This window comes from Gossypium hirsutum, chromosome D06 (genome assembly GCF_007990345.1).
Source record: "Gossypium hirsutum isolate 1008001.06 chromosome D06, Gossypium_hirsutum_v2.1, whole genome shotgun sequence".
In the NCBI taxonomy this organism is placed as follows: domain Eukaryota; kingdom Viridiplantae; phylum Streptophyta; class Magnoliopsida; order Malvales; family Malvaceae; genus Gossypium; species Gossypium hirsutum.
The window spans coordinates 22,833,312-22,847,159 of NC_053442.1; the positions used below are offsets into that span (position 1 = coordinate 22,833,312).

The 13,848-nt window shown below is 34.3% G+C and overlaps 1 protein-coding gene, 1 non-coding gene and 1 pseudogene across 2 annotated transcripts; all 3 read left to right on the forward strand.

The window, feature by feature from the left end:
- Positions 1-982: 982 nt before the first annotated feature.
- Positions 983-5,117, forward strand: LOC107901597 (leucine aminopeptidase 1). The gene is made up of 10 exons (XM_016827661.2): positions 983-1,345; positions 1,946-2,360; positions 2,453-2,647; positions 2,784-3,009; positions 3,358-3,484; positions 3,687-3,782; positions 3,900-3,977; positions 4,084-4,144; positions 4,485-4,672; positions 4,780-5,117. Exons 1-10 carry the CDS (start codon positions 998-1,000, stop codon positions 4,906-4,908), a joined length of 1,863 nt encoding a protein of 620 aa, XP_016683150.2. The 5' UTR covers positions 983-997; the 3' UTR covers positions 4,909-5,117.
- A 3,716-nt stretch (positions 5,118-8,833) lies between these two features.
- On the forward strand, positions 8,834-13,630 carry LOC107901596 (transmembrane 9 superfamily member 10-like; annotated as a pseudogene).
- On the forward strand, positions 9,782-9,884 carry LOC121218976 (small nucleolar RNA Z279/snoR105/snoR108). The gene has a single exon (XR_005915458.1). It is a non-coding gene; the product is annotated as a small nucleolar RNA Z279/snoR105/snoR108 (small nucleolar RNA).
- Positions 13,631-13,848: the final 218 nt, after the last annotated feature.

Sequence of the window (13,848 nt, forward strand, 5' to 3'; positions counted from 1 at the left end):
TTAATACAAGGATCGTATTTTTAAAATTCTTCAAAATTATCAATTTTTGACATTATGACATTAACTAATCAACTAGGTACCAATTTTGGGCGTTACGAGGGTGCTAATCCTTCCTCGTACGTAACCGACTCTCGAACCCATTTTTCTGAATTTTGTGGACTAAACTGGATGTTTTAATAAAATTAAATTGTTTATTAAAAACAACCACTTTTCAAGGTGATCCGATCACACCTCATCAAAAAAGATCGGTGGCGACTCCCATTTTTTTCATTTTTTTTAAATCCAAGTCGACCCCGTTTCATTAAAAAAATTGTGTCAACAAATGTATTTGGAGAAGATGCATCTAGTAGTCATGCATGTATTTAACTAGGATACATGAATATGTTGAATCCAATATTCTTCCAACTACTATACAAATAGTGGTGAAGCATGGAAAGAGACAATATAAAGAAGATAAAGTTTAATACAAAGTGAGTTCATTTCTTTTCTAAAAAGCTATTTCTCTTCTGCCTCCTTCCAACTATTTCATCAGGGGATGATGGCATGGGCTATATCAACAACCATTTGCAAAAGGGTATGCTAAAAATCTCTCAAAGGTTTTGCAAAGGTGCATTAGTTTCATTTTGTAAAAGGGTATTTACTTCAAACATCCGTATCAAGTGAAATCATGAGCTAATACACAGATTGCAACAACAATACCATTGATCTAAGCAAATGGTGCAAGAAAGTTTCTAACTTTATTAATACTAACCTTTCAACCAGTGCAGTAATTCCATATGCTAGTGCTGTTGGGAGGTTTTGTAGAGTTTCTGGCTCTTTTTTTTTTCCGGGAAAATCTGCTATATTAGTGAGCACCTGCAAAGGAGCTTGATGTTGGCATAGGCCCTAAGCTATTTGGACTTGCTTTTGATGAAGCCCAACTGAAAACAAGTTTAAGAATTTAACATCAAGAGCCCAGAACTATAGCATAAGGTCCCAAAAGGTGAGAATAGATCAGATGGGATGGCCGAGAAAATGGTGTCAATGCACCAATCAGTTTAAAAAGTGCAATGCTTTTGAAGCTCATGAGATTGGGGGGTTCATTATAAATAACATAGACTACCCCACCTTGAAAAAAATGGTGGCCACCATTGTAGCGTCTTTGCCTTCTTTTCTTTTAGCTTCATCTGTTGCTCACTCTTCTTCTACTTCGTCTTTGATTTTCAACAAGTTACGGTCTTCATCAAGGCTTAGATTTTCTTTTGCAGTTGCTCCTTTGTGTTCTCGAAGAGCCAAGTTTATGGCACATACTCTCGCTTCCGCCAATCTTGGTCTTACTCAGCCCGCCAACATCGAAAACCCCAAGGTCACCCCTCTTTTTTTGCTCTCTTGGGATTAAGAAAAAAATTGGGTTTTGGATTGAGAGTTTTGGGTTGAATTGTTTTTACCCTTTTGCTAATGGGATATCTATCTTTCTCAAGAAAAAAAAAAGGTGAACTTTTTGGTAGGTTTTTAGGATATGTTTTCTAAGAATTGACCTTTGAGGGCTATAGGCTCAATTGCCACTACTTAATATTCATATGATAAGGTCATCTTACTTAGATCCTTGGCCTCACTTTTGGTTTCAATATGTAAAGGTTGTTTCTTTGTGTGTGTTTCATTTTAGTGAAATACCAAAAAAATTATACTAAAATGGATGTTCTCTCTTTTGTTAAAAATGCTGGAAAGATAGGTTTTGCTGCAAAAGAGATAATTTTGTTTTCTAAAGAATTGATCTTTGAGGGCTATAACTAAACTTTGTCAGTATTTAATATTTATATGGTAAGATAATCTTAATTAGATCCTTGGCTTCATTCTTGGTTTCAATATGTAAAGGTTGTTCCTTTGTGTGTGTTTCATTGTAATGAAATTCCAAGACAATGATACTAAAATGGTTGTTGTCTCTTTTGTGAAAAATGCTGGAAAGATCGCATTTGCTGCAAAAGAGATCGATGTGGGAGAATGGAAAGGGGACATGCTTGCTGTTGGTGTCACTGAGAAAGACATGACCAAGGATGAAAACTCCAAGTTTCAAAACTCAATTTTGAAGAAATTAGACAGGCTGTTAGGTGGTCTTTTAGCTGAGGTCTCCTCCGAGGAGGATTTCACGGGGAAATCTGGCCAATCAACAGTTCTTAGACTTCCCGGCCTGGGCTCGAAACGGGTTGGTTTGATTGGTCTTGGACAATCAGCTTCATCACCATCTGCTTTCCGTGGACTCGGCGAGGCTGTTGCTGCAGCAGCAAAGACTGCTCAAGCCAATAGTGTGGCTGTGGTCCTTGCCTCATCAGAAGGCCTCTCAAATGAGTCCAAGCTTGGTATCGCTTCAGCAATAGCATCTGGTAATGCTCTTATGATTTCTTAATATCATGACTGATGTTATTATTTGCAAAGATTGAGATTGATCAATGTTGAATGGTTTGCATTCTCATAGGAGCGGTGTTGGGAATACACGAAGATAATAGATACAAGTCAGAGTCAAAGAAACCACAGCTTAAATCTTTGGATATCCTTGGTCTTGGAACTGGACCAGATTTGGAGAAGAAGCTCAAGTATGCTGAAGATGTTTCTTCTGCCATAGTATTTGGAAGAGAGCTTGTGAACTCACCAGCCAATGTACTTACCCCCGGTATGTATGAGTGCTATTCTTGCTTTTCATCAAGTATAGAAAGCTGAATTTCTAACTTGGTGATAGGGCTGCTTTTGTATGAGAAAGATGAGAGAAATATTAAATTTTGATCTAATGTGTCTTTTTCTTGTTGCAGCTGCACTAGCAGAAGAGGCTTCGAAAATTGCTTCCTCGTACAGCGATGTTATATCTGCAAACATCTTGACCGCAGAGCAATGCAAGGAGCTGAAGATGGGATCTTACCTGGGAGTTGCTGCAGCATCTGATAATCCCCCTTATTTCATCCATTTGTGCTACAAACCCCTGAGTGGACCTATTAAAGCCAAGTTAGCATTAGTTGGAAAAGGATTGACTTTTGACAGGTAATTTCATATGTACTTACTGGCATATACTAGTAAGAAGATATTTCATGTTTTAGTCACGGTAGGAAATAAAACAAGGATAAAGACGAGATGCCATAATAACGGGTTCTTCACTAAGTATATTTATGCGCACATCTCTAGTGTTACCACTAAACATGGGATCTCATTTTCCCTTTTTTCACTTATTTCTATGTGCAGTCTATTACACGAATAATTTGAACAAAATTTCTTCCTAATGCTATTGGGATCTTTCTAAAATGAGTGGTTGGAATACTACCTTTGTTCTTTTTTACCCTGGTGGGTATGTATACCATATAGGTTTTTAATACTTGTCTTAAATGTTCTTAGTGGTGGCTACAATATCAAGACTGGACCTGGTTGCTCAATTGATGTTATGAAGATAGACATGGGAGGTTCTGCAGCAGTTCTTGGTTCAGCCAAAGCTCTCGGGCAAATCAAACCTCCTGGAGTTGAGGTATGTCATTTGCTTGGTCTCATTTTGCTATTATTCCGCTCCACTACTCTCGCTGTATCCTTTTGAAAGTTATATTTTAAAAGGGTGGGGGAAGGATGAGTACTATTTTCTTGTGTTTTATTTATTCATTCATGTTCGTATGCTTTTCCGATTTCTTCACGGTACCTATGTTGTCACTTAGTAAAATTATCCTTACATGCAGGTTCATTTTATTGTTGCATCTTGTGAAAACATGATAAGTGGAACGGGTATGAGACCCGGAGATATCCTCACAGCGTCAAATGGAAAGACAATTGAGGTAATACTTTGTTTGATTTGATTAAAAGAAAGGAAAGTCAAATATTCATAAACTATTTGGTGCTGTGACATTTATAACTGCAATAAGTGGCTTGTTGCTCACTTTGCTGATTTTCAGGTTAATAACACCGATGCAGAAGGCAGGCTTACACTCGCAGATGCTTTGGTATATGCTTGCAACCAAGGTGTTGAGAAGGTAAAGCCAAATGATGCACATCCGGTTTTTGTGATGACAGTTTTAAACCTGATCTTATATGGACGATTAGAATTGTATTCTAAGACTACATTTGCTTATATTGCAGATAGTCGACCTGGCAACACTAACCGGGGCTTGTATTGTTGCTCTTGGACCGTCGATTGCAGGTATGTGCATGACATTTGAATTCTATAATTGCTGGAAAATAGTGTTATGCGTCCTTTTTTGTTAGTTTTGGAAACTTAAAGATTTTGTTATTTTTTAATAATTATGATGATCACTTTCTCGATGACAATTAAGCTTGGAGAAGCAATAGGGTATCTGAATGTTTTGCACACTTAATCATGCATATGGTAGGGATAACTACAAAGAATTTCCTTCTTTCCGTGGAAAGTTTTTTCTAGATTCATAGTTCAGAAGGCCATTGCATTTTCATTTGTTGTTGCTCAATTGTAGGCAAAAGTTCCCTCCATGTTTGATTCATCGGGATTCTATTTCTTTTTTCAGGCGTCTTCACACCTAGTGATGAACTTGCAAAGGAGGTATTCGAAGCTTCAGAGATCAGTGGTGAGAAATTTTGGAGGATGCCGCTAGAGGAAAGCTATTGGGAGTCTATGAAATCAGGAGTTGCTGATATGGTAAATACCGGTGGTCGCCCAGGTGGTGCCATCACAGCTGCTCTGTTCTTGAAACAGGTAAGTGATCATTTTGACATTTTTATCTGCACTTTACACACTTGAATATTTGAATCCCCTAGTTACACTGGTTGCTAAAACTTGATTATTGAACTATGGTTTCACAGTTCGTTGATGAAAAAGTACAATGGATGCACATTGACTTGGCTGGCCCTGTCTGGAATGAAAAGAAGCGCGTAGCAACTGGCTTTGGCGTCTCAACTTTGGTGGAATGGGTGCTGAAAAACTCCTCTTAAATGAAGAACTTGGTCCATAACTATGAGGATGGAACAAAGAGAAGGATTGAAAACCTTTGTTTGTTGGGTACTGGGAGAACCATTTCATGAATAAAACATTTGGTAATTAAGGGGGGAAGGAAAGGGAAGCTAGATATATACATATATACGTGTGCGTATATATCCTTTGAGATTGTTTAAAGTAAAATTATGGAACCAAGTCTTTTTCATGGTGATTGTGTTCTACCTTGATGTTTGTGATATTTGGTTAAGTGAAGAACTTGGATAAACGTAAGTTTGAGCTTAATTTTTGGAAAGGATAACTACAAATTTTGAAAAAAAATGATTTAGATCATAAAATAGACAGAAAATATCTTGGTGGATGACACTTGTTCTTCTATTCACACATTAGAAAAGTAGTATGAATTGAAAACTTTCTCCTCTATGTGAACAAGGTTTTTTTTTCTTTTGGTACATAAAAGATGAGAAAGACAAAAGTGCTTTTACCACAAGCATCACCTTGTAGCAAGGATTAAGGCCTAAAAAGGACTGTAATTGTTTATCTCACAAGTCACATCATGAGTATTTTTAGGCTTAGACCTATAGGTGTTTATCTCACAAATCACGTCATGAGTTTGACGTGTAAGAATTATCTACTGCGGTGATTTGTGTCTGTTAGGAATTAAGTTGTAAAAGAAAAGATTGTCCAAATAAGTAACACCAAAACAGACTTGTGACACATAGCTGTGTGTTCAACACATTGGTCAGCTTCCCTAGGATTGGAGCAAGCTTGCTTCAACTCTACTTGTTTTAGGTGCTATTGGATTGGACCCAAAAAGCTACCGAAGACTGAAATAAGGATGATTAAGTTAATTTTAGCAAATGAATTTGATAAGTAAATTCACTTTGATACATATTTTTTATCCACTTAAATTAACAATTAAATCCATTTCAATCTATACACATGTCATCAAATTTTGATCTAACTAGCTTGTAAACAGAACAATATTTTAAGTTGGTTGGAGAAATGATGATATTACTTGCAACTTCGTTGAATGATTATTGTGCATAAACAAAATATCCCATCCCTTTCATGTCTTGAAGGTTTGATGATGAGCTTACGTCTTCCTCTGTTAGGAGATCACTCTCTCACCATCCACATTGCTCCCCATTGTTTGTTTTACTACACATTATAGAGCAGAAAAGGGGCATCAAAATCATACATGTTTGAGAGGTCTAAATCATTTTCCCTTTTTTCTGGGAAAATATGATAGAAATGATAATAAATGGGTTATTCAATCTGCAATTATTATTCCTTTTAATGTTCACTTAGATAGAGAGTGACAATGAGCTTGAAACCAATTCCAAAAACATGTAAACTCATCTTCTTTTTGGTTTAATATTCTTTTGGTACCCTCATATTTGTTTTTAATTAATATGATACTTATATTTGATAAAATTATACACAAGATAAATGTTTGTTTAGGGAGATCAAGATAAAATTATAAATTTTTGGAGGTATGAAAATTGCATTATTATTTGTTTGGAGGGCAAAAAATGAAACCTTTTTCATTCAATTAATAACTAAAAGAGTTTAAATAGGATGATTTAATGGGGTAAGCTTGGCTACACAATTTTAGTCGTAGAAGATAATCATATCAAATTTTTAATATCTAATTTGGGTTTTAAATTTGATTCAATGAAAGTTAAATATTAAAAAATTAACTTTATTAATTTTAGCTATTAAAATATTTTTTTATCAAATACTAGTATTATATTAAAAAATATCAAAATTGAATATGAAATTATGTATTATGCCACTCCTTTTTTTTTGTCAAAAACTTGTCTCTCCTCGTGATTTTTACTACATACTAAGGATTTATTTAAATAACATAGAGTAATTGGATGAAAATGTAATTATTAGGGTAGTAATTACATCTTTTTGTAATTATATTGTATTTCCCATGTCATCTTTGATAGTACAAAATAATAATTATGTAATTTATATTTTTTAAAAGAATATTAATTATTATAAAAAATTATCAATATGATAATTTTTTTAAAACAACTAACAAAAATTAAAATCAAATCATCGGTAATATGATTGCTAATAAAAATAATAAGAAAATAAGCATCATATTCAATTTACACTCAACACAAACTCTTTATCATTATCTATTGCTCATTGCCTGAGTTCATTATTTGAATCGAATTTGTATTGTCAAGATTATCAATATCTCTTTTTTCCATGTACAATTCACACCTTTGATTATAAAAACTTACATAAAACTAATTTGGAGAAAGACTTATCCGACATAATAATCCTTGATTCGTGAATTAATTTAAAAATAATATATGTAACCTTTATAAAAAAAATTTTGTAAAGTGTTGAATGATTTTTACAACGCTCCTTATAAATAATATAATATTTTATTATAACTCTAAAAATATATTTTTATAAATAAGTTATGGTAAAAAAATTATAACACTTTTTTAAAAATAAGTATATTATTTTTTATAATATAGATAATTAACATATAAATAATGTATGTTGATTTTTTTTAGCCATAATTTTAGATTTTTAAGATTTAAACAATATAATTATTGGTTATAACTTTATAAATACATATAAATCATTTTTATAATATATATTTTTAGGACTTATAATATAACTATAGGAATTTTTGTCATAACCATCTCAAACATTCATATGTATTCATACTTATAATATAATTTTCATAACTTAAAATCGTATAAAAATAAATCTTTTATAAATTAAATCATGTATGAGTATTTGAAAAGACATAGAATAATTAGATTTAAGTATAATTGGATGCGTAATTATTTCGATTCTCACCTTCTATTAAGAAATGAAAAATGTAATTAGGTGCTTTAATTATAGTCAATTCAGTAAAATTCACAAATTACAATAGTTAACCAAATATGCGATCATTGTATAGTTACACTCAAATACAGTTGCTAAGTTACTTTCTAAACACGGATTAAACCAAAAAAAATTTTGATTTTTATTTTTTAAAAACTTTCAATGAATTTTTTTAAAAAAATGTTACTAGAAAACAGTGATAATTGTACGACATTGGGATTTTAAAAATATTGGATGAGTCTTAAAAATATAAATATATTTTTATTTATTTATTTTACATCAATTTAATCATTAATTCGAATGCTTAAATGCGAGCCACGTGGATTATAATTAGAATATGGAATTAAATTATAAGTATTTACTATTTCAACAATTTAAATATGTTTTGTTTTTATTTGTTAAAAATTATATTTTTGGCATCTAAACTAATGGGTTAGTTTTTTAGTGTTTAATTTGGGTTTTAGGGTTAATTTGATAAAAATTATAATTAATGTTAAAATGATGAAAGATTCATAGCCATCAAACTATCTTAAATAAATCCACAATTAAGACCAAATCTATTCTATTAATAAAACCATAAAGATGTAAACAATTAACTCTAAAATTTGTAATTAAAATTAAAAAAATTAATATATTTACTTTTGAGTACTAAAATGTATAATTTTATAAAATATAAGTAGCACATTAACATAAAAGAAAATAGAAAAAACGTTAAAAACAAAAAGAGTTAAACTTTAATGACGGAGTTAACATCCAAATTCTCCATGTGATGGGTATAGGTGCATTTACAATTTTGATTCTTGTGTTTTATTCTAGGTCAAATGTATTATTTTAATTGGGATGAACTGACCTGTTGGATAAAAATCAGTTAGTATACTGTTTAGATAATAGGGATTAAACCAATCTCTGGACCAACCGTTCGAAACTGTTAAAAAACCAGAAACCTTCCTATTTTATTTATATATATTTAAAATTTAATTATTATTAGACTGGTGGTGGAATCGATAGATTAATCCGGTTATTAAAACATTGCATTTAGTGATACAATACTAATGCTTCAAGGGACTCAATTAGAAAATTTAGAATTTAGAGACTGGGTTGAAATAAGTAAGATAGGTTGGGGAGGTTTGCTAGAATTTAATTTAACCATGTATATATAATCCGCCTGCTTCTTCTTCTTGTTCCCAACTGAACCCTTTCTCCCTCTTCTTGTTTCTTGCTTCACAAACAAGAAAATTTAAACTTAATAAACACCAAACGCAAAGCAAAACATAACAAAGCAAAGCAGGCTGGTTTTTATTTTTTATTTTATATATATATATATATAAACTTAGTACCATTTTAGATGGAGGGGGGAAAGTGAGAATCCGGGTAATCGGGTCTAGATCCGAGCATAACCCATGGAGGGTCATAGGTTTCAGGTGGGATGGGTGTTCTCCGTTTTTCTTCTCTGCTTCTTCTTCTTCTTCTTCCCTGCCCATTGCTTCTACCTCCCTGGTGTTGCCCCCTGAAGATTTACAAAAGGTCAGTTTCTTCGTATGCATGCATACATGCATGCATAGTTGATGTAACATCATCATCATGCATTTTGACTTGTGTTTTCCATTCTGTTATTGGATTTTGTTTAGATCTGCGTTTTATTATCTCTAGAATCGCCATTTTGGTTTCAATGGTTATGAATAAGATTATCAAACATATTTAACAAAAAAAAAAGTTGTATTTGCCTGTACTTTATTGTCCCAGAATAAACATAAAAAAAAAAGTCCATACAGAGAATAGGAAAAGTTTCGAATCAATTTGTGACCACATAATTACCCTAATAGAATAAGAGAAGATTAAATTATAATTAGCTGTTAATTTACTTGGCTAAAACTCAAAAGCCTAAGCTAATTTTAAGATTTACGGTGCACTGATAATCCCACACCGCCTAGTGAGACAAGGTATAAGCTAATATCTCCTATAAAGTAGATGCGCGAATCCGGTCAAAGGTATGATCCTTCAGGCAGTAACGGGATATGCTGAGTGGTTAATTCTCACAATCGTTGTGGGATGAGTGTCCGCCCCAAAGCCTGGTTACGACACTCGGGCACTCTCCCTTTTACCACCTGATCCCAATCTTGAAGGAATACTATAGTTAAAACAAGAACAAATTTTAGCCCAGATTAAAGCCTGGCTGGTTAATGGTGGTGTTGTGGATAGCTAGGCTCTTGTTGCTGTTTGTTGACCCAGTTCAGATTGATCCCCTTGGACCTTGGTTGCCAATGCCCAATAGGTTTTTACCAATTGAACCCTTGAGCAAAACCATCCAAGAAACTCTAATAGTCTAAAATATCAGTTTTTGAAATTCTAGCAAAGGAGGAGAAGACATGATCCTTCAGAAATTCATTTTGAATCATTAAGTTTGTTTGCCTTATATATTATTGCCCCTGCCATAACATTCCGCATTTAGATGCTACTACCGTACTATCAAGAGGATTAGCTGCCAAAGGTATTTATCCAGCGGTAGGATCCTTTAGACTCAACGTCCACTATGCTCCAACCTCGAATCGTTGGTGAGGAACATTATGAAACTGCGCAAAGGTTAAGCAAACCTTACAGCGTTACAAAGAACTTCAGGACATTATAGCTATCCTTGGGTTGGACGAATTGTGATTGCAGATTATTTGCCAAATGTTAGGTTTTCCTCCACGTATCTAATATGCCATTGGAATAGAATTATTGTCCTTTTGACTAAAATTTTGAAGACCTGAAATTTCATGTACATTGACCAGAGCTTCGAATGTCCAACGATCTTTTATGAAATGAAAAGGCTCTTTAAGCCCCCTGAAACATGATCTTTCAAGCAATACTTTGGAGATTTTTTCCGATTGTTTATTACTTGGATAAAAAAGCAACTATATTCCTACTTTTTGCAACTTGAACACTTAGCCTTATCTCACCATCAAGCAACCTTTCAGTTGTGCCAAGCCTGAAATGCTTAAGATAAGCGGATTCCATATCTCAAGCTTTAACAATCTTCAGTCTGGATCTGTTCATAGTATAAATGATGCTGGAATAAGTATTAATCTCTTACATTGCTTATCTGAGATATGTTTCAGTACTCACCTAAATTTTGTATTCGGAAAAGGAGTTCATTATTTTCATGCTTAAAATTTGAGGAATATTTACGATTGATTAAAGATTATGGATCTTTGATGCTCAATAATCAACATTGGGGATTTTTGAATTAACCCAAGTGAGGGTTTAATGTATTTTTATCCTAATCTCCTTTTATGCAGGGGGATCAATTGTATGTAAAAGTGAATAAGCTGACTTCAACTAAAACACAACTCCCATTTTCCTACTATTCCTTACCTTATTGTCAGCCCGAGCATATAGTTGACAATGCTGAGAATCTTGGGGAAGTCCTTCGAGGCGATCGAATCGAAAACTCCCCTTATGAGGTGAGTTTGAACTCCTTAGATCACACTTGTGTATGTCTCTTTTATGTATTTTTGTTTCCTTAGAGATTTATAGGATTGTTTGTTTGCAGTTCAAAATGAGAAAACCACGAATGTGCAATATTGTATGTCGTAAAGTTCTAGATAAGAAAACTGCAAAGGCGTTCAAGGAGAAGATCGATGATGAATATCGAGTTAACATGTGAGGATCTCATTATGAAAATCTTAATTATAGTTTTCCGTTTATTCTTTGGTTAGTGACTGATTTTTACTATGTGTTATTGATAGGATTTTGGATAACCTTCCATTGGTTGTTCCCGTAAGAAGGTTCGACCAGGAAAATGGTGTAGTGTATCAGCATGGATTTCATGTCGGTCTCAAAGGACGTTATGCTGGTGTAAGTGCTTGATTGATCGGCATTTCGGCATCTTTTTAGAATTTACTGGTTAGAATATTATTTCCGTGCAAGCAATGCTTGTTTTGCTGTTCTTACTTGCAGAGCAAGGAAGAAAAACAATTTATCAACAATCACTTGACATTTACAGTCAAATATCACAAGGATCCACATGCGGATTCGGCTAGGATTGTCGGATTTGAGGTCAAACCATTCAGGTTAAAATTTTCTTTATTTGTTACCTTTACTTTCTCCTACCAATGGTGTGTTTATTTTTTATGCTTCTTGGCAAATCATTTTGATGAATGCAGTGTTAAACATGAATACAAGGGTGAGTGGAATGAGAAGACCTGTGATCCCCAACCTGTGATCCCCAAGCAAAACGTGCAGTGACTAGTTCCGAATCTCCTAAGGAGGTTGAAGAAACAAGGGAAATCATATTTACATATGATGTCGAGTTCCAGGTAAGGCCTTGTATGCCACTCTGTTAAAACAGAATGCGTGCTGCTTTTTACAGCTTGGTTACTCAACCTGATGATATTTTATTCTAATTGACTTGGTTCTTGTTGTCATCTTGCAGGAAAGTGATGTAAAGTGGGCGTACCGATGGGATACCTATCTTCTGATGGCTGATGATCAGATCCATTGGTTCTCAATCGTTAATTCATTGATGACTGTCCTTTTCCTCTCGGGAATGGTGGCTATGATCATGCTGCGAACTCTTTATCGGGATATCTCCAAGTATAACCAACTCGAAACGCAAGAAGAAGCCCAAGAGGAGACAGGGTGGAAGTTGGTTCATGGGGATGTTTTCAGGGCTCCAGCAAACTCTGACTTGCTCTGTGTGTATGTCGGAACCGGGGTTCAGTTTTTTGTTATGATTCTTGTTACCATGATCTTTGCTCTCCTAGGCTTCCTATCACCCTCAGATAGAGGTGGATTAATGACAGCCATGCTTCTACTCTGGGTCTTCATTGGCCTGTTTGCCGGATACTCCTCAGTTCGTCTTTATAAGCTGTTCAAGGGAACAGAATGGAAGAAAATTACACTCAAAACGGCTTTAATGTTCCCTGCTACCATCTTTTCCATTTTCTTCGTCTTGAATGCTCTGATATGGGGACAGAAATCCTCTGGGGCGGTGCCATTCGGAACCATGATTGCTCTGGTATTGCTATGGTTTGGTATCTCAGTCCCCCTCGTTTTCATAGGTAGTCATATCGGTATTCAGAAGCCAACAATTCAGGATCCAGTGAAAACTAGTAAAATCCCAAGGCAAATCCCGGAACAGGCTTGGTACATGAACCCAACATTCTCCATCTTAATTGGGGGCATACTTCCATTCGGGGCTGTTTTCATCGAGCTCTTTTTCATCCTCACTTCGATATGGTTGCATCAGTTTTATTACATATTTGGCTTCCTCTTCATCGTCTTTGTCATCCTCATTGTCACTTGCGCCGAGATCACGATTGTGCTCTGCTACTTCCAGCTATGCAGCGAGGACTACCGATGGTGGTGGAGATCCTACTTGACTTCAGGTTCTTCTGCTCTCTACTTATTCCTCTACGCTGCCTTCTACTTCTTCACGAAACTCGACATCACCAAGCCTGTATCCGGAGTCTTGTACTTCGGGTACATGTTGATCGTGTCTTACTCGTTCTTCGTGCTGACGGGGACAATCGGTTTCTATGCATGCTTCCGGTTCACTAGGCTCATATACTCATCAGTGAAGATTGAATGATCTATTTTGAGGGGAAATTGCAAATTTGTTTCATCAAAAGTATTATCCCAAACAGAATCAGAAATGCAGGAAATCATTGGCCATGGAGATTGCCATTTGAGTTCAATTTTTGAATCATTGATCATACAAATTCTTTAATTATTTTAGCATTGCAGGTTCATTGGTGTTACTGGTTTTCCTATACTCTTTTATATATATAAAAAAAAAGGACAGATTTGACACAAGAATTTTAATAATGTTATAATTGAAGTTATATTTTTAAATCCATGGAGAGATTAAATTCTTTGACTCTAGTGTTTTTCTTCTACTTGTTTAATTGGATCCATTACTTTTACTTTTTTTTTAAAATTACTGTTACTGTTTTTTATGAAGCAATTGAGTGGGTAGAGGATTCACAGCATATAGAACATAGAGTTAATAATAATGACCCAAACATATTCACGTCGGATTCATAATATCCAGATTGTAATTTCGTTATATTCAAGCATACGAAACTTAGATTGAA

Excerpts from the sequence above, each read along its gene's own strand:
- LOC107901597 (XM_016827661.2), top strand. The coding sequence starts at position 998 with ATGGGATGGCCGAGAAAATGGTGTCAATGCACCAATCAGTTTAAAAAG. Across the intron at positions 1,346-1,945 it reads CCAACATCGAAAACCCCAAG|ATCGCATTTGCTGCAAAAGA; the intron begins GTCACCCCTCTT and ends AATGCTGGAAAG. Across the intron at positions 3,485-3,686 it reads TCAAACCTCCTGGAGTTGAG|GTTCATTTTATTGTTGCATC; the intron begins GTATGTCATTTG and ends CCTTACATGCAG.